Source organism: Choloepus didactylus, chromosome 3, assembly GCF_015220235.1.
Source record: "Choloepus didactylus isolate mChoDid1 chromosome 3, mChoDid1.pri, whole genome shotgun sequence".
NCBI classification, from domain to species: domain Eukaryota; kingdom Metazoa; phylum Chordata; class Mammalia; order Pilosa; family Megalonychidae; genus Choloepus; species Choloepus didactylus.
Window position 1 is genome coordinate 123,809,597 of NC_051309.1, and position 19,270 is coordinate 123,828,866.

Consider the following 19,270-nt stretch of genomic DNA (forward strand, 5'->3'; position numbering starts at 1 on the left):
GGGGGACACAACTCAATCCAAAACAGCTTCTGAGACTTATTTTTTTAATGAATATTAGAATTTATTAAATAGGAAAGCTGTCGACTTGAACAGGAAGGAAAAGGAACTTTACTTGGAAACCAGGTGGGAAGGTGCCCCGTGCATGGTTCACCCCCATTAGTACATTGGAGCACACTCAGAAAGAAGATTTCCGGCCCAAGGCACTGGCGATGGAAATTCCTAAGTCCTGACCCTCACTGTACAGAATGCCACTATCAGTCCACTCCAGCCCAAATATCTTGAAATACAAAAGCTTATAGGGAGATGCGTTGATGCAGCTTCACAGTGTGGGGTCCTTGTGGCCTGGGCCCGGGGCATCAGGAAAGCAGCACACACCAAGAGGGGCCTCCTGAGAGTTATTTTTATTTATCCTTTCAGGTAGATCTTTTTATGATGAGTATTGACTCAGGGAAGTAATCGCTTTTATTGAAGTTCATGATTTATGATGGGGTTTTACCTTGTTTTCTTTTTTCCTTACTTCAGGCTTTGAGCTATACAGGTAGCCACATGAAAGTCCACTTCCCCAGTTTAGTGGAGAATGAAATCCTGAAAGAGGATGGATCAATAATTAAAAGGTTTGGGTTAGCATGGGGTGATGCTTTACCAACTAACACCACTAAGAGTTGTTCAGTTTTGAGAAAAGAAGAGCAGAGCTTCTAAATATAACAGAAATCCCTCGGGAACTGCTGCCTCTTCCTGTGTTTTTAAAAGACTTGGGTCAAGTGGAATCATCTGTCAATGTGTCACACATATAGTTTCTTTTTATTTTTTAACTTTTTTTTTGAAATAATTTCAAACATATGTTCATTTGCAAAAATAATGCAAATCCATGGCATGCCTTCTTGTTGTTTTAAAAGTAATATTAAGGCATGGTGAGGGTGATGCACATATTAACACAAACTGACTCCCTGAGTGTTAGCAAACAATTCATTTGGTTGTAACCATCCAGCTTGGATACTCAGTTGTGTTGACAGACTTGAGAGCATAGGAAGAGGAATCTGTTGTTCACAAATTAGTCTTGGGACCAGCTACCCTCAGCTCAATCTTAGTAAATCATTACTGGGAATGGTACATGCGTTTTTTTTTTAAACTTTATTTATGAAAAGATTAAAAAAAAAAAACAATTCAAACACAACAGAGAAATAGGAAAAACAAATAACCTAAAGTAACTACATTGCTTCTAACGTGTCCCTACCATACCCCAAGAAAATTAACAAACCATAACAAAACAAGGGAATAAGAAAGCATTGCCGTGAATGGTACATGCTTTTTGAACAAGCTATTTCACAATTCTGCATGTGAGTGGTGAATAACATGAGCATGACTTTGTACCCATGCGCCTAAATGTACCTAGCAATGTCAAAATTAAGGGCTTCAATAAGTTAAGAAACTTGGGAAGGCAGTATGCATGTTATGCATATAGAAGTGAGCTGGTTATGAGACTACTATCTGGTCTACCATGTCTCCATCACTGATTTGATGTATAGCCTTTGGCACCATTTGCTTGGTTTACTCTCACTTCTTTTTGGTCTTCTAGCAGCACTGTAAGTATGGAAATTGATAAAGTGTTCTTTTCTTCTCAGTTGAAAAGGCACAGTGGAAATCCAAGTTACTATTATGCTTTTCACTTCATTGAAGAGAAGAGAACAATTGTCATTTATAGTACTCTATGAAGCTATTTTAAGCCTCTAGAACATAATAATTAGAACAGCAAATTAAAGGTTCTGTCACAATTCTGCCCTCCAAACAAATGTGAAAAATAGGAGCAGCCAGGAATTTAAGAGTGTAACTGCTCTCCTCCAACTTAAAAATGCAACATGAATTGCAGATAAAAGTGCTTTTGTAGACTTGGAACTTTTAAGTCTTTTATCCATTTATTCAGAGTAATCCAGATAAACCTTGCATGCCCTAGCATCATAGCCTCTTCAAATTGAAATAGATTGAGAGAACAAAGTTCTCATGTAGAGCTGTAGAAACTGAAGTCAGGGATGCAGACATCTCAAAGCAAGCCCCCACAGCTTGTTAGCTTCAGAACCCTATTTGTGGTGTAAAACATTTTATCTTACAGGTTGCTGAAGACATTTTATCATACCTACTGCTCCCCTAAGATATATATATATATATGTAAAGCCATTCTTTTTCTTATCGTATACATATGCATATTTATAAATTCACTTACTTTTATATGCCTGCACAAAATGCCAGGAAATAGCCTGTGATAGAGGCTGATATCCCAACATTAATGCTGTTAGGACATCTACTAGATCTTGGCAGAAATAGTCAGATATTTGCCTTTTTGGAAGAAAAAAATGGATACTGAATGATTAGAGAAACCTAATCTGATTTTGATCATTGGAATCAAATTTGATTTTTATCAAAAGGAACAAATTTAAGTTGCTTTCGGATACACAGTAATTCACATAATATCAAAAGCAAGGGATCTCTCCTTAAGAGAACATGAGAGAAGAAGGAAGGAGACAAAGATGTCCAAATGAAAGCTGAAAGCCTTTTGGCTGAAGTTGCTTTTTCTTTTTCTTTTTCTTTTTTTTTTCCTTAATCATGATGATCTTAACAAATGCACAGAGGTGTTAGAAGGTCAGCTAATGATAGGAGTAGCTCACAGGCAGAACTTCCAGCTTCTGAACACTACGAGTCCCTAAGGAAAATGTTGGCTAAAGCTAAGAAAACTGATCCTTTCCTACAGTGATTTTAAGTGAAGATGCATGGCATAATGGCTACAGACTCAGGCTCTTCAGGCTTTGACTCTTGGCTCCACAACATGCTGAATGTGTTATTTTATATTTGGGGCATTGTTTAAATTCTCCAAGATTTGGTTCCCCTATTTGTTATTTGGAGATAACAGGGTACATTGTATAGTGCAGGCCACATAAAACACATTCACCAAATATTTGTGCAATGAAGAACTGTATTTACAAGTAGAGAGTGAGAAGAACTGAGACTGAGCAAATGACAATATAATCATTTTCAAGTAGTCTTATAGGAAAATAATAGTACAAAATATAACAGAAATATAGTAGAAAGCCATGGTCCCTTTTCTCAAGTAATCACCATTCTGATGACAGAGACAAGTAAGCAGCAGACTGTTAAATCACAGTGTGACAAAGCACAGGGGTCTCTGAGAACACAGAGGAAGGATCTGTCTCTCACTGGTGTTTTTCCTCCCTCCTTGTAGTTCAGTTTGTAGTCTGTTCAAAACAGCACAAAATAGGTTGACTTTTAACAATGGAAATTTATTAGTTCAGTTTGAGGCCGTGAGAATGTCCAAATCAAGGCATCACCAAGGGGATGCTTTCTTCCTCAAGACTGGCTGCAGGCGATCCTTGGCTCCTCTGGCACATGGCAAGGCACATGGCGGCATCTGCTGGTCTTTCCCTTATCTTCTGAGTTTCGTTGCTTTCAACTTCTTCCTTCTGTGGCTCTCTCTTTTTCTCTCTCTCTGTACTCGACCAGTTTATGAAGGACCCCAGCAGGAGGATTAAGACCCATCTGAATGAGATGGGCCCCACCTTAACAGAAGTATATCCTACTTAGAATGGGTCCATACCCACAAGAACAGATTAACTTTAAGAGCATGCTTTTCTGGGGTGCATACAGTTTCAAACAACAACCCCCTTTTCTGCATCCACATCCACTCTAAAGATGCAGCTTCAGAGACTGTATGACCTTCATCTCCTGTTTGTAGGCACCTTCCTGCATGCAGATAAGATAATTTTTCAAGATTTATGTCCCATGGAAAAGTTCTCATAGAACATAGTGTGACTCAGGATTAAGCTGGTGACTAAGGAAGTTTTCAATAATTCAAAATAAACACTGTTTTTCTTAGGCTGGCAAAAAGCACTTATGGAATCACTTTTTCAGGATGAACCAAGCTCTTTCAAATCAGTGCAACTTAATCAAAACTTGGGTGATTGTGTGGCTACTTTTGAGAGACTCATACTAAAGCATGGTTTCATTGAATTGAAATATTTTTTAAAGTTTTTCCTTGCTCCAAAACAGTTTTAAAATCCCATGAATCATTCCAGATAGGGAAGACATGTTTAAACCAAAGACACAAAAAGGTGGCTGTATCTGTTATACTAATATGTTGGTGTAGAATTATCCAGAGGTAGGAGAGTAAGCCTTGAGGTTACTTCAGAGGATGAACAGTACCAATACAATGGTTACCCCCAAACCTAACAGTGAAGAGAACATAATTCTCTCTTGTCTTCTTTACTCCAGGACAACCATGAATAAAGCTAGTACACAGAAGAGGGCTGTGGTGAAGGACCAGCATGGAAAACACATTCACTTGGAGCATCTGGAGGATGTCCCAGAAGCACTAGATCAGGACAACCTCCAGCACGACCTCCGGCAACTCCTTCGGCATTTCTGTAAGGAGGACTTGAAGCAAGAGGCCAAATGAGGGGCTGCCCAACTCTCACACCAGAAGCCACACATTCACTCAATATGCAACTTCCCATTTCATTACGGTGACTACAACTGGCCTAATTAATGGAATACCTTGATATTTCCACTTTTAGCAAACACACTGCATTTTGTTTTCGTTTCCTCCCATCCTCTTCAACTGTAAGCTAATTTGTGACCAAAGATAGCATCCTTCATTCTGGATGCTGTATCCAATACTCGTGTTTGTGCTAACCTGGGAACTGGCCACCTCCATTGTTCTTTGCTTCTGCACAAGGTCCATGAAAATCCATTGATCGGAAGAACTTCACCTGCAGACCTCTTTGAGTGACGAGATATAGGAACCCCACAAAGGGTTATCCAGTGTACAGTGTAGATAGTTGAAATGCTCAGATGAACAACATATTAAAATTAAAACCACTGCCTATCATAACCACACTGGGTATCGTGGAATCAAAGGCCTCTAGAAATTGCTGAACAATGGTTAATTAAGATATTGCTAACACAATCGAATGATAATACAGTTCTACTGCAAAAGAAGCACTTCAGACCTACCATGTCCTTAGAACTTGCAGAGTAGCCATTGCTCCTAGTCAAGGATGGGTAAATGTCCTTGAAGAACTGTCCTAACTAAGAAGTTATTGCTGGTTCTGACCAGCCATGATTTATGACTCTCCAGCAACCACTCTGAGGGAGGGGAGGCAGGGAGCAGGAGACAGAGAGGATGAAACAGTGAGGTATTCAGTTGCTAGCAGCCACATGCTGTGGCATTCTAGCATCTTCAGGTCTTTTAAATTTGGACATGTTGGCAGGGTATTTTAAAAAGCTATAACTACTGTAGTTTTCCAGTTTTCATTGCTGCTTTAGCAAACCATGCTGTCTTACTGGTGGTACTTTCTTCTGGCCACTGCACTGTAGATAAGTCATTGGAAACAAGATTTACCCACTACACAAAAGGTTAAACTCCTTCACCATGTTGGAGTGGTTTCTTTCTTTCTTTTTTTTTTTTTTTTTTTTTTTCTCTTTCCAGGTTTATATCTTCTCTAATACCTGCATGCAACATTTAAAAATCAAAACCACAGTCAAAACCCCTCTTCTAATCATATTAATGATTTTCCTTCTTTTTACCCAGAATGAGCACTTTTAACTTTTTAGCTAGGTCTGTTTTTTGGCTTGCAGACAAGGTTGAGAAATCCTTACAAATTCAGTTTGAGTTTTTAAGAATTTGGTTTATTTATTTGAAATCCAAACTCCCTTGGAAATCTTTGTGTGCATTTGTGCACTTTTCTGTTTGTTTGTGTCAGAGAAGGAACTATAACAATCTGAGTGATTTCCATGTCCTATTCCTCATTCCTCTAGTGGTTGAAGCTGTGTAGCATTTTAACATATATATATATTCACAAATATATTCATATAAACAGTATACATTTTGAATCAGTTATTTGTTAAAGAAAAGTATATTCGATGAAGATGAAATTTAAAAAAAAAAATAGAGTCTATCCTCCAGGGACTGAAATTTTTCCAATCTATCTGGTCTTTTCCTGTTGTGCAAAAATGACTCAGTGCTCCGAATGTCAAAAACAAATGCAACAAACAATGGCACTTCATCATTTAAAGGAACGTTGCCAAGAGAGAAAATTTCCTGGGAGGGAGGTCTTCCATAAACCAACCCCCCTAAGCCTCTAATGCTAGCACTTTTTGGCATTCGGATAGGAAATAAAGCATTCTTTGGCAGCCAAAATGAGAAAGGCCCATGGTGAAACTTTTTGAGACACGCCAGGGCCTTCTTGTCAAAACCCTCACTGGAGCTCACGAGAAGCATTTCTGTTGTGCTATTTGCAGTGCAGATGATGTCTGTGTAACAACATAATGGTTACTCACTGTTTTTTTGGTTTTGTTTTTGTTTTTTTAATTTTACTTTTGGCTGTGTTATCAAAAAACTTGAATACTGTGAGAAGAAGTGAATTTTCAGTTGATGAATCAGCATCTTGTTCCCATGGTGATAACACTAATTGAATATATCTATGAGGGCATGTATTAGTTAATGGAAAAAGAAATACAACACTAACAATACACATAGCTGCAATGTGTACAATGGCTGATTTAATTAAATAAAATGTACAAGTGTTAAATGTGGCAACAGTGATTTGTTCTTCTTTATCACTAGTTTGTGACTTTAGGAGAATAAGAGATTAAAGAGAAGAGCTAGATATGAAGTCAACAGAAAGACACAAATTGCTTTTTTTTAATTGTTTCTATTTAACAATTCAATATGCCATATCGGGGCACTGGATTAAGCAATAGAAAGACTGTCCCTGCTCAAGGAACTTTCATTGTTGTTATGTAGAACAGGACAAACAGGGATTTACCCTTAGCTTGGGAATCCTTAGTAAATGGGAACTAGTAACCTGGGAATTTGGAGAGATGAGAAAGGGGTCACAGGCCTTGACAGTACAGATCAAGGGCAGCAGCTTTCCTTTTGGTTCTCTCCTCTAAGACAATGGTCTCTGGAACAGTGTTTAGCTCAGGAGTTCTAGTTATCTTTTATGGCCAGAGAATTAGAAATTAAACAGATGTTAATATAAATAAAGACAGGGAGAGAATATGCAAAACTGAAATCAGTTGTTTGAGAAGGGTTTTTTTGTTTTTTTCTTTGCGTTTTGGAAATATTTCTTTAGTGCTGCTATAATACTTTAACAGTAAAAGCAAAAAAATAAGTTTAGAAATTGAGTGGGTTTTATTTGAATCTTAAATGAGATAAGGAGCTCACTGACTGTGGTTAATCTGCCTGGTTCATTTATAGGATCTTCAGAAATTAAAATGTCAGTTATGCCTGAAATTTGTTAAAGGAAATGAGTCAAAGTTAAACAACAAAATCATTTCAAAGTAGCAGTGTCTGTGCAACCATCTCTCTTCCTCTCATTTGTTTAATGTGCTGTACTTTCTATAGGAACTCTGAGCCTCCTTGCCTTAGGTTTGTTTAATGGGATCAAAGCATCAGAGAATAGTCAATGTCTTCTCATGTTTAATAATTTGGTGCACAAATACAATCTTTTTTTTTTAAACGTACTTCAGTGACTAATATTCCCTTTTACAGAAATATATTTAAAATGGGAGGAAAACCCCCAGACTGAGGGAAGGTTGTGGGTGTCTCATGGATGACTTAGATTTGGCATGAAGAGATGCAGATCACATAGAAGCACATTGAAAAAGACACTGAATTTGAGATTAGGTTGTTTCTGGGAGTCATCCAATTTATACCAGCATGGAGGGTCTGGGATATGGTCAAGTAGACAAATACATGAATAAAACAGATGAAGAGAAAATAAATACTTAATGAGAAAAAAAATCACTACAAGGTTTTAACTCGAATAATAGATAAAGATATTTTGCTTGCTTTCATTTTCTATAAAGAAAAAGAAAATGTTCGAAAGTCTTTGTCTTTAGTCGCCACCTGCTGTTTAAACACTACTCTCTCCTTCCTCCAGTTAAGGTTTGATTTCTGTGTCTGATCTCATTGATGCTGGAATTACAATCTTAGAATGAATCACTCAAGTCAATATGTAATATGACTTAATTTCACTATAATAATAGAACATCTAAGAAATGTATTTTAAATATCTTAAGAACAAACTTCATTCCCAACCGTGGCACACAAATTAAAATATTACTATTTGGTTGGACTCAGACTTCCTGGGAAAGCTGAAAGTACTCTCTTGCTTTTAATTAGCTCCATGGTATAGAGTAAATGATATAAATGAGTATACTTTGTATAGAGCTGTTAGATATGGTAGGCAGAGACGTTTTGCAATGGTAGTTGTAGAAATTCAGTAGATATCTTCAATATCACTGGAAACATTCAATTAAAAGTCCTCAAAATGTTTCAGTTGGGCAATATGACCAGGTGGTTAAATACATGATCTTGGGGTAAGGCCTGGATTGGAAGCCGAACTATGTCAATACTTATTGTGTGACTTTGTGAAACCCAATTCCTTTGTCAGTAAGATAAGAAATAATATTTGCCTCAGATCCAACTCACTATACTGAACACAAGGAAGGGCAGCAAGTCCAGCCTTATTTGTCATCTTCTTAATCTAGAAGAGCCACGGTGACCTGTGTGTCCTTGGAGTCTACTAGTTATGGTCTCATAATTGAAATTCTCCCCCTCTTTGGGAAGGACCAAGTATGGGGTAGGTGCTGAAGAGCTTAACTTACCCCTTGAGGTTAGAAAATATAGTCAACTGCATCCTGTTAGGGAATCACGGGGCATTCTTGTCTTTTAAGTACTTTGGTTCACTTCCATTCTGAGGACGATTCTTCAGGATCCCTTTCGTTTTCTCAACAGGACCTTACAACTCAGTTTTGATTTCTCTTCCTTTCTCAAACTTCCCACACATACTGCATTTTGGGGTTTTCTTTTCTTTTTCTTCAAAACTGTCTCCAGAATTGGATAAGGCCAGCCAAATTCCTCTGGGTGTTTTCTAACAGCATCAGGTCTAGCCCAGCTGCTACAGAGAGAAGTACACAGCCCTGGGCTTGACTGGAGGTGGACGTGAGACAGCAGTTGTCTTTGTAGCTATGAGGAAGCAACTGAACCACGATGCCAACATGAAATACACATTATGCCAGTTTTCTATGTGTCTTGTTCACAACTAAGCCCCTCATCTAGACCATGATATAGCATCTTCCTGACTTTAGTTTAATAGCAGTGCTTATATCAACTTGCAGAGGATTTGGACCTTGTGTGAATTTCCTAAGTGATTCATGAAAATGCCTTAGAAAATCAGCCCCCAACTATACCCTCTTACCCCAAAGAGTCAGAAGGATAGTTTGGAGAGTCTGTTGTTCAAACAATCTAGTTAGTGCTTGAATTGGATTTAGTCCAAAAAACAAACCCTCTAGGTATTTCAAGCAGGAAGGGATTTTTAATGCAGGGAATTAGAAACACACAAATGTTGGAAGAGCTAACAGAAGGAAGGACGGGAAGCGTATGCTGCTCCTCTGAAGAAATCCACAAGTGCAGAAATCAGAAGTCCTAGGAGAGCTGCCACTGATGGACTAAGCTTCATCATACCAAGAGTATGATTCTTAGTAGAATGCCTGGAAAAGGCTGGCAAAAACACCTTCAACTGTCTTCTGCTGAAGTCCATGCACTTCTCTAAGTAGTCCCTGAAGAAACAATTATTTTTCTTCTCTTTCACCTTTCAAACCTTGGTAAATGCCTTTTGTTGGCAGAATCTAACACAAATGCATACTGGAAAGGTCTTCCCCAACATGCAGGGAAGAATGTAGAATAGAGAAAAAATGCTGTGCTGAATTTCATTACAATTCACTGTAAAGCTGAGCCACAGAATACCAGTCTTCATTCATGCACTAATTCAGGAATTCAAAATAGACTAAATTCCAGGCATTTTGCTAGGTGCTCAGGGTAGATTGTGGTAAAGAGGATCATTATGGCTCACAGTTACTGGGTTCTTACTATTGCCAGTCACCATTCAAAGTGCACATGAAACTCCTTTAGTCTCCACCACTAACCTATGACGTAGAAACAGTCGAGGGCCAAAGTTGAGTAACTTGCCTAAGGTCACACAGCCAGTGTGTGGCAGACCTGGGATAAGAGCACAGTTAATTGGTTCCAACAGTAAAGCATTTTTCATCTCTGATAGACACAATCCCTACGTCTTGAGTTTAAAATTGTGTGGAGCAGACAGATGTTGAGCCAATAATTTCACAAATAATTAATGAATTAAAAATTAATTTTCTTCTGTAGAAACTCCTTTTATATAAGGAAACAGACCCTTGTTTAGTGCCTTTCCCATTTCTATTCTTATGCTGCATCTCTCCTTTGCTGCTGGGGCCATTTTTTCTTCCTCGCCTTTCTCATGCCCCGCACATGACCAAGCCTCTGTTTTACAAAAAAGTAGGTGTCAGGGCCTTTTCTGTCCCTACCTCCAAAATGATCTGTGTCTTCATACCCCTTTAATACTCATTGTTTTCACAGAGACGGCTTCCTTGCTCCCTGGGCATGTGGCCTGGGTTCTGTTCTCACCCTCCTAAGTCCTCTGGGCCTTTCTGAGTGGGATTGTCTCTGATAACAACACACTGGCTTTCTCCATCAGCTATAAACATACTCAGGTTTCTCCTAGCTTGGGAGGAAAAATAAAAGAAAATAAAAAACCAACTATCCTCCAATCCTGGCTTTGCATATAACTAATGCTCTGTCTTTTTAATTATTTTTTTTGCTTCATACATTTCCCCAGTTTCTCATTTCTCAATTTTCCTGTAGTCTGGCTTCTGTATGCTGCTCTTAGCCAACTAGAAATACAAGAACTCCCCTCCTAAAAATTCTTAAGTCAAATAAGAAAGAAAAAGATACTGCAAAAAACATCAAAATGTATCAAAACTATCAAAACAACATATTAAAACCTATGAGATATAGCTAAAGTAGTGGTCAGACATCATAATTCATGTGCCTAGACAGGCCCAACAGGAAAATAACGTGTGAATTTTCTGGGCATAGAAATTTTCTGGGACTAGTGGCAAACTGAGGAGAGCATGCCACCATATAAATTTAGATAAATATGAATGAATTTATTAATTAGAATAGAAAAACAGTAAAATTACTGAATGTATCTAAGAGTGTCTTTTGAAAAAGATAATATTATTATATACAGATAATTCTATATCTACAGGTTAACATAATCACCACTAACATTCTCAAGAACTGAAAGAGAAAACAGAAATACACAATGTTTAAAAAAGAGAATGAGAAAACAATCAGTGAGGAAATGGTAAGTTATAAGAAAATATGTTAGCTGATTTTATGTAAGTAAACATAAAAACCTGAATGAAAGAGATGATTTTTTTAAAAGAAAATGGAGGTTGTTAAAATTAACCACAGAAGAGATACAAAAATATAAACTCCAATAATCATGGAAGAAATTGAAAACATTACCAAAAGTTTACCCCCACAAAAAAGCACAGACACGGGTGCTGTCACAGATAGATTCTATTAAGCTTTCAATAAACAGATAATTCACATTTAAACCCCACACATCCCAAGAAAAATACCAAATTTTTTTCTTTAAGCAAAGCAGTGTATCATTGGTACCAGAACTGGATGAATGTATCCAAAACCTCTCCAAAATAGTAACAACATCAAAAAGCCATAGAGCCAGGGAGCAGCTATGCAAAAATCACAAATACAATATTAACAAATATCATCCAACACACATTTTTAAAAAGTGTTATATGACCAAGTGGCTTTATTTCAAGAGGTAAAAATGGCTCATAAATAATAGTTATTAATATAATTACCCGATTAAGAGGTCAAAAGAGAAAAGCAGTATATGATTATTTTCATAGATGGCCAAGAGACATTTCATAAAATTTTGCACCCATTTCTGACTTTTGTATCCTTTTAAGAAAATAGGAAAAATGTGTTCTTTCTTAAAATGATCAAATTATGTATGTGTTGCATGTGTGTGCTCATAAATAGCACTTCCTTAACAACTGCTCAAATCCATTTATGTAAAGAGCACTTAAGAAATTGTGCCCATTTTGGCACAGGTTTTGCAATAAATTGGAATAATAGAGAAAACCTTTTCATTGACGCCATCCCACCAGCTTTTCTCTTGCCTCACCTCGGCATCATAGATTAAACCATTGTTTTTTTTTCACTTGTATCTCAGCTTGTTGGCTCTTCTCTTTGTAAGGTGATATCAACTAGGGAGTATTTATGAATCCTCTCACGAAAAATGATCAAAATTAAGACACTCATTAAATAAATTATTCAAAAAAGCATGGGCAGAGTGAGAGAGAGAGAATTGCAATAGCTAGAGAATTCTTTTGTTTGTCACATAATATAATTTGGAAAGAAATTATATTTAGGTAGAGGTTACAAATAATGTTGCAATTTTAACCAAACTTCATGCTTTTTTGCCTTGTATTGGATTTTTAAATGAATTGTGAGCACTAAGGAGGAAATGTGTTCTTCATATCAAAATTCATCTTGCTGAAGATGAACACGGATAATTCCTGTGAACAAGAAAATATGATAAAGTCTACTCCTTCCACTACTAAGGTCATTGATTAGTGACCTTGAAGCACTAATCAATGAAAAAAATCACAAAAAAATGAAGTATAAAGATTAGAAAAGAATAGGCAAAATAGGCAAAAATTATCAGTTTACAGAGACATGTTTGTGAACCAAGAAATCCAAAGAAAATCAACAGAAAAAAAGATTTACTGTCAACAATTTGGTCACTCTTCAAAATGAATAAAATTATATACTTTCTTTAACACACACAAAAAAACCCTCCAAATTAAAAGTAAAAGAAATAAATGGTACATATAACTTACAATAGCAACAAAGGAGATTAAGTGCATATTTAGAAATTTAGCAAGAAATGTGTAAGACCTATAAAATATATCTAAAACTTTCACTTAAATAAATGGATGAACATGATTTATCATACAATGTTGCAAACATGTCAATTCTCCCTTAATTTATTTCTTAATTTAATGTTATTACAATGAAAATGCTTATAGGATATTATTTTAACTTGAGTTTATGTATTTTTAAAAAGCACATTAAATTAATCAAGAAGATTCTAGGCATAATTAAAAAAAGGAATATTTTAGACAGCAGCCCTACCAGATATTAAAATGTAATTTAAGCTACTGTTTGTAAAACAATTTAGTACTGGTATAGCAATCTACAGCAAGAACAATGGAATAGAATGGGAAATCTAGAAAGAGAAATTGATCCAAGATAAAAGGAAATGTGACGTGTGATGAAAGTAGCATTTTAAATCAACCAGAATGAGTGGATTACTCTATATATCATTAGGGTAAATGTTAAGACATTTGGGTGAGGAAATAATGCTAAATCCCTCTTTGTTCCCCTCACCAAAATAAATTTTCAAGAGCTCAATTATTTTAATGTACATTTTTTAAAAGAATGAAACTGTAAAAGTTACCAAGGAAAGCAGAAAAAAATTGTTTATGACCTACAGTGGGGAAAACCTTTGTAGGCAACAAAAAATCCAGAAAACTTGGTAGAAAAAAACCGTTTATTTAGCTATGTAAGTAATTTAAATTTCCACGTAGAAAAATATCATAAGCAAAATCCACAGAGAAATGGAAAAGTATGTATTTGCTGGTTGTATAAAGATATCTTATATAGCAGCAATTTAATATAAAAAGTAGCAAATGATATGAACAGGCTGTTAACACAGGCACACAAAGAAATTCAAATGACGTATTTACCCAGGAAATAGCTCAGTCTCACCTACAATTAAAGAAATGGTAAGTTAAAACACTAAGATGCTATTTTTCCATCCCTTGATTTGGAAAAATTACCATTTTTATAAGACCAGTGTTGCCCCTAGCATGGGAAAATGAGGCAAGCTTATATACCGTTAGTAGGAATGACAAATAATCTACAAAGGCAATGCCTTTCAGAACTAAATAGGTACAAATCATTCGATTCAACAGTTTTATCTTAAGGAATTTATTGATAATCTCTATGTGAAAGGAAAATATAGCATCTTTCTTTGAATAATAGTTACAAAAACTGGAGAAAAATTTTATCTCTCTAATAGGCTGCATATAAAAGGGAATAGTATATCACTGTCATCTTCAAGATGTGTCTTATCCGTACCTTGTAAGTAAGGTACAGAGGAGGAGATATGCCCACATCTGTGTACAACTTATATATGTGTCAGAATGATTGTGTGAATCTATTGACAGTTGTTTCCCAGGTCTGGTATTTCAAGGGACTTCGCTGGGTCCTATGTAGCTTCTGGTTGTGTTTAATTTCTTTCTTCCTCTTTTTTCTTTTTATCACATGCTATTTTCATGGGGTGGGGGTGGAGGGATCTAGTTATGCAGACCATTTAGCTCAAATAGAAGTAGATACTGGTAATGAGGTAATGTTAAGTACATGACCAACAACTTACTTCATTTTACACAAATGGAAAGGCAAGTTAAACGTAGGAAAACTTTTAGATAATCAAAGAAAAATGACAATTCCTTAAATGATTTGTATGAAAAGAATTTTAGCTAATTGTAAATATCAATAATGAAAACATCGAGTTGTTTTAACATTCACTTCACATTCATTATAGAGACAATAAACACAGCACTTTGTAACATGCCTGGGGGGGGGAGCCCTCAACAAATAAATGGTTTTGTGAAACTATCCCTCCTATTATTGTACATAAGAAAAAAATTCCCCGATGTGCCACTAGATGACAGTAGATGATCAGTTATTTGTCCAAAAGCTCCAGGAAATGGCTGCCGCAATAGAACAGAAATTTCCTTCCAGCTCAAGAACTAACCCTGTGGCTGGAAAAGTTGCTGACTTCAGTTTTACCTGTAAAATGGAGCAGACGCAAGTGTACCGGATGGCGCTAAGACCTTTGCCAGCTGCTACATTCAAATAATGAACATCGTAAAATTAAAGTTTAACCATTAAACAAACACAAACTTAGATAATGTTTTATTGTTTTAAAACTAGCTAACAATTATTGAGAGCTTCTTATGAGCCAGATACTGTTCTAAGCACCTTGCCTGTATTGTTATCTACACAACTCTCCTTTTGCGATAAGTACAGTTCTGACCCCTATTTTGCAGATGAGGGCCAGAATATAAGAGCTGTGAATCCAGAAGCCATGTTCAAAACTGCTCCATTATGCGAGGAATTATTAGTGCATGATACTGGGAACCACTATTCCAAATATCTAATAAAATGTTAATAATTGCCTCTAACTGTTTTGCTCTTCTTAGAGAAAATGGCTTTCTTGGGAGCTTTTGGGGGAATATAATTACATAATGTAACCCATACCTAAGTAATAATTTGTTACCATCAAAGCATTGTAATTGCATCCATTACGATGGCTGCTGATCTCAGCACTCATCTCCCATCTCCCTTCTTACACTCCGCACTCCAGGCTTATTTGGCTATTGACATGTCCCCCCCATATCCCTGCTGCCTAGCACAAACAAGCGCTGCCTGACATGCCACTCCCATGCCCATGGAAAGCTCTTCCTTTTCCGAGAGAAACCTCAGGGCTGGTCTCCCCATAAAGGTTTTCCTACTGCTACAGGGAGTGCTAAGGCACTTTTTCTTGCATATCGCCACTGTAAAAACAATATTATTGTAGTATATTTATTGATTTTGTTATTTCCCCCAAACAGATTTAAAGTCTTTTGGATCAGGTACTCTCTTTATTTTCATCTTTGTTTCCTGATGTCTGGCATAGTACTTGGAATATAGTAGCTAATAATTTTTATTTGAAGCAATGAATGCAGGTTTTTCAAAACTTTGCTTTGAGGACTTTTAGCCAAACTTCACCTAGCCATTTGTTTTTTCCTGCCAATGACTTCAATTGTTTTGAATGGCTTGAAATAATTCTCTGATCTTGGGTTATTTAATTATTTCATAAATTTTACAAGGATCATTCTTTGTATTGCCTTGTTTTATTAAAAAACAGACACTAGTTGATGCTGAAAACTTTAACACTCTAGGTACATGCAGGCATGCTCAGTGATTCTGAAAAACAGACTTTGATCTTAATTGCCAGAAGGCAGGATTGCAAAAACCAGTGCAGTGTGGGAAAATCCGACATCTACTGGGGGACATAACCATCTCACGTGATGGCGGAGAAGTAGGTACTTAACAATTCTTCATAAACCATTAATGTCAGAATCATATATTTTCCATCTTACTGGTAATACCTTACCTACTTGAGGTGTCACTGGTTTGAAAGATTCTAGGTGATTCTAAAACTGGACTGTTTTTCCTCACAAGTGTTCAGAATGGATTCAGGTCTGAGATCATGCCTCTATGTAATCATTTTAGGCCTCACTTGGGTCGGTTCTGTTAGCTTTTGTTTCATTTTAAACCCAGTCTTTGTATCTGGCTCTAACCTTTGGAACTCTTCTGTAAAATGCTCTTCTAAAACAATGCCCTTCTCTTCACAAAGACACATGGAATCAGTGCTCAAAATACTTCTAGCTCCCACAATTTTCTGCATGTAAAAATCTCTCTTGTTGACCTTTTCCACTTCTGCTGTCCTCTCTCTCTGAAACACAAATTTCATTCTCCTAACTTAAATCAAAACAATCTTCATTAGCATCTGTTATTATCCTGAAATTCATTGCATCACTCTCCTTACTTCATGCCAAAATTCTCAGCCGACATACCTAGGTAGGGGGAGAAGAGCTGGAAGGAATGGGAAACTGTGGGAGCAAAACCATAGGTGAGGGAATATGTAAGGCATATTCAGGGAATATGAATAGACCAGTTTCCCTGATGCCTCCAAGTTAATTTGGAGAAATGATCAGTCTGAAAATATATATTTTTTAAATCAATTTGTAGAAAGTATTAAAGGGCAAGCTGTGGAGTATGGACTTGATGGGGTTGGTCATGCACAGCCACAAAAGGTATTTGATCAGGAAACTTCTGGGTAGGATGGATTTAAGAGGTCCAGGAGAAGACCTAGAAAGCTGTAGTGTGGTCTAGGAATGAGGTTCTAACAAACACTTAAAAGAAAAAATGTCTGATGATATGTTATCAAGATCAGACTTCTTAAAAATAAGATTATCAGAAAGCAGAATGCAAGTTATTAGGTATAGGGTTTATTAAAAATTAAGTGGTAACTAATATTTGAGTCTGTGTTTACATGTGGGATTTAAACATAGTTGAAAATGCTAAATAGCGCTACTAGTATGTGGGGAAAATGTTATTTTTCAAAGGAGAAACACATTCATAAACACACACACACATACATACACACGCACACACACACACATATATATATATAACTAATGTCTTGGAAAAAATGAAGGAAGGGGGATTAGGAGGGACAGAATTGTTTTCCATGGTTAGTGTGTGTGTAATTTGACCTGGGGCCCTTTGTGCAGCTACGTCCTCCCATCCTCCTCCTCTGACTTCAGCTGCCTGTCTCTGAAGCCCTTCAGCTGGCTGCTTGCTAACCCCATTAGCCCCAGCTATGGATAAGATCTCAGTGTTGGGGTCCACCTCACACTGCCATGCCCTCAAATTGAGTCTCTGTTAGGCCAACTCAAGGCTAGTCACTGTTTCTTGTCCACTCGGTTTTTTTGCATTCCTGCTCTGCTAAATACTGGAAGTTCTGGCCATACTAAAGGAGACCTGTCTCTTGCCTTTTCTCTGCCGCCACAGACCATGCTGGAGCAGATTCAAGACAGGCAATCTCAATCTCCTAAACTCCAGAGGGCACAAATCCATCCTTGCCAGTGGCTCCCTCGAACACCCCATGCTTGGCTGGGGGAGTGAAAGGGAAAAACAGCAGGACATCAGCAGTCTCTGCCAAGTACTCCACACTGCTAGGCCTGACATTTCCTTGCCTCCCCTTTCTGTTAGATTCTTCCAAAGTGGGTGTAGATAGGGCTGCCAAACTAGTTCACTAACTCTTAGCCCATGCGGCATGGAGAGCTGGTCAAGCACTTAACGTTTTTGGCCACTGGGGCTCTGCAAATGCTAGAAGCTCTGAGTTAAAAGGAAAGGTATCATTTAGCATCTGAGACACACCCACCATGTACATGCACAAACACATACAGGACAAAACTCAAATGTTAACAAGCAGTCATCTTCGAGTAAAGAGATTAACTGTCAGTCTGTTTATTTCTGTTTTCCAAATTTTCTGCCTTAAGAAAATATTACTTTTACAATTAACAAAGCAGTGAATATTGTAAGGTTAAAGAGAATATAAATAAAATAAATTTTATATAACATACCACATGTTCCAATTTAATAAAACTTCAGAGAGTAGAAATTTTTTCCCTCTCAATGATCCATTAGACTCATTCCTATTTGGGAAACTTTAGTGTTTTGTTTTTTATCTTGCAGAAATACTTGCTAATTTATGTGTTAAAATTGTGAAATAGTTATAAAAATATTTATAAAATTGTAATTAAAGTCTCTTAGAAAGGAGACCCTATAATTTTATTGTTTTAATATGGGATTGAAAGTTCAGCTTAGAGCTTTATATTGCACTAGAAATGGTTTGGATTCATAAATATTTATTTAGAAAAGCTCATTAATGCACAAATGTTCTTCTTTTCCTCCAGATTATCACAAAATAAGTCCTGAGTGACACACACAAAATCAATGAAACTTCCTTTCCACCATGCTTCTCTCCCTACCAGACTAGGGGGATCTGAATGTCCTCACTGTTTTGGTGTCTATAGCACAGTCATCCATGTCGTCATTGCTAGCAAAATGTTCACAGGCGACTGAATTTTTACCAACCACAAACTCAATAAATCATTCTAAAGGGATATTGGGATTTTGACTTTCAAAATAATTGTTTGAAAACAATTTTTATAATCCAAACCTGAACCTAAGTACATGTATAGTGAAGTGACTACATTTCCTTAATTACCCTGTAATTGCCCAATTCCTGTGGTTACTGTGGTGTTTGAGGGTGATGGTGAATCACAAATCCTCTCCTGGGAGTTTTAAACCAAATAAGAAAAAGTTTTCAGAGTAAGTATCAGCTATATTTTAGTAAATAAAGATAAAATGGGATTAGACTTGGATTCAGAACCAAAATAGGACTTCCTACTCCTTCCCCATTTTTACATGCTGACTTCCCCACCTCCCGGCCCTGACCCAGCTGCAGGGTGGGCAGAGAGCATTTGCCCTGAGGAACTTTCCTTTCACATGGTGGCAGGATATGTGACGTCCTGCAAGAAAGCTATGTGTCCTACAAGCTGGCTGGATCTGCCAGGGCATGGTGAGAAATCAAAATGGTTT

The 19,270-nt window shown here is 36.9% G+C and overlaps 1 protein-coding gene across 27 annotated transcripts in view; it reads left to right on the top strand.

Moving 5' to 3' along the window:
* The window catches only part of ANK2 (ankyrin 2), a 739,617-nt gene extending 733,017 nt beyond the window's left edge, over positions 1 to 6,600 (top strand). For 26 of the 27 annotated variants that reach the window (XM_037830495.1, XM_037830497.1, XM_037830494.1 and 23 more), the window contains one exon: positions 4,279 to 6,600. In XM_037830495.1, the coding sequence (XP_037686423.1) occupies positions 4,279 to 4,293 (15 nt within the window). In that variant the 3' untranslated portion in view covers positions 4,294 to 6,600. Of the gene's footprint in view, positions 1 to 522; positions 615 to 4,278 lie in introns of all 27 variants that reach the window. The other variant, XM_037830519.1, reaches the window with a different exon arrangement.
* Positions 6,601 to 19,270: the final 12,670 nt, after the last annotated feature.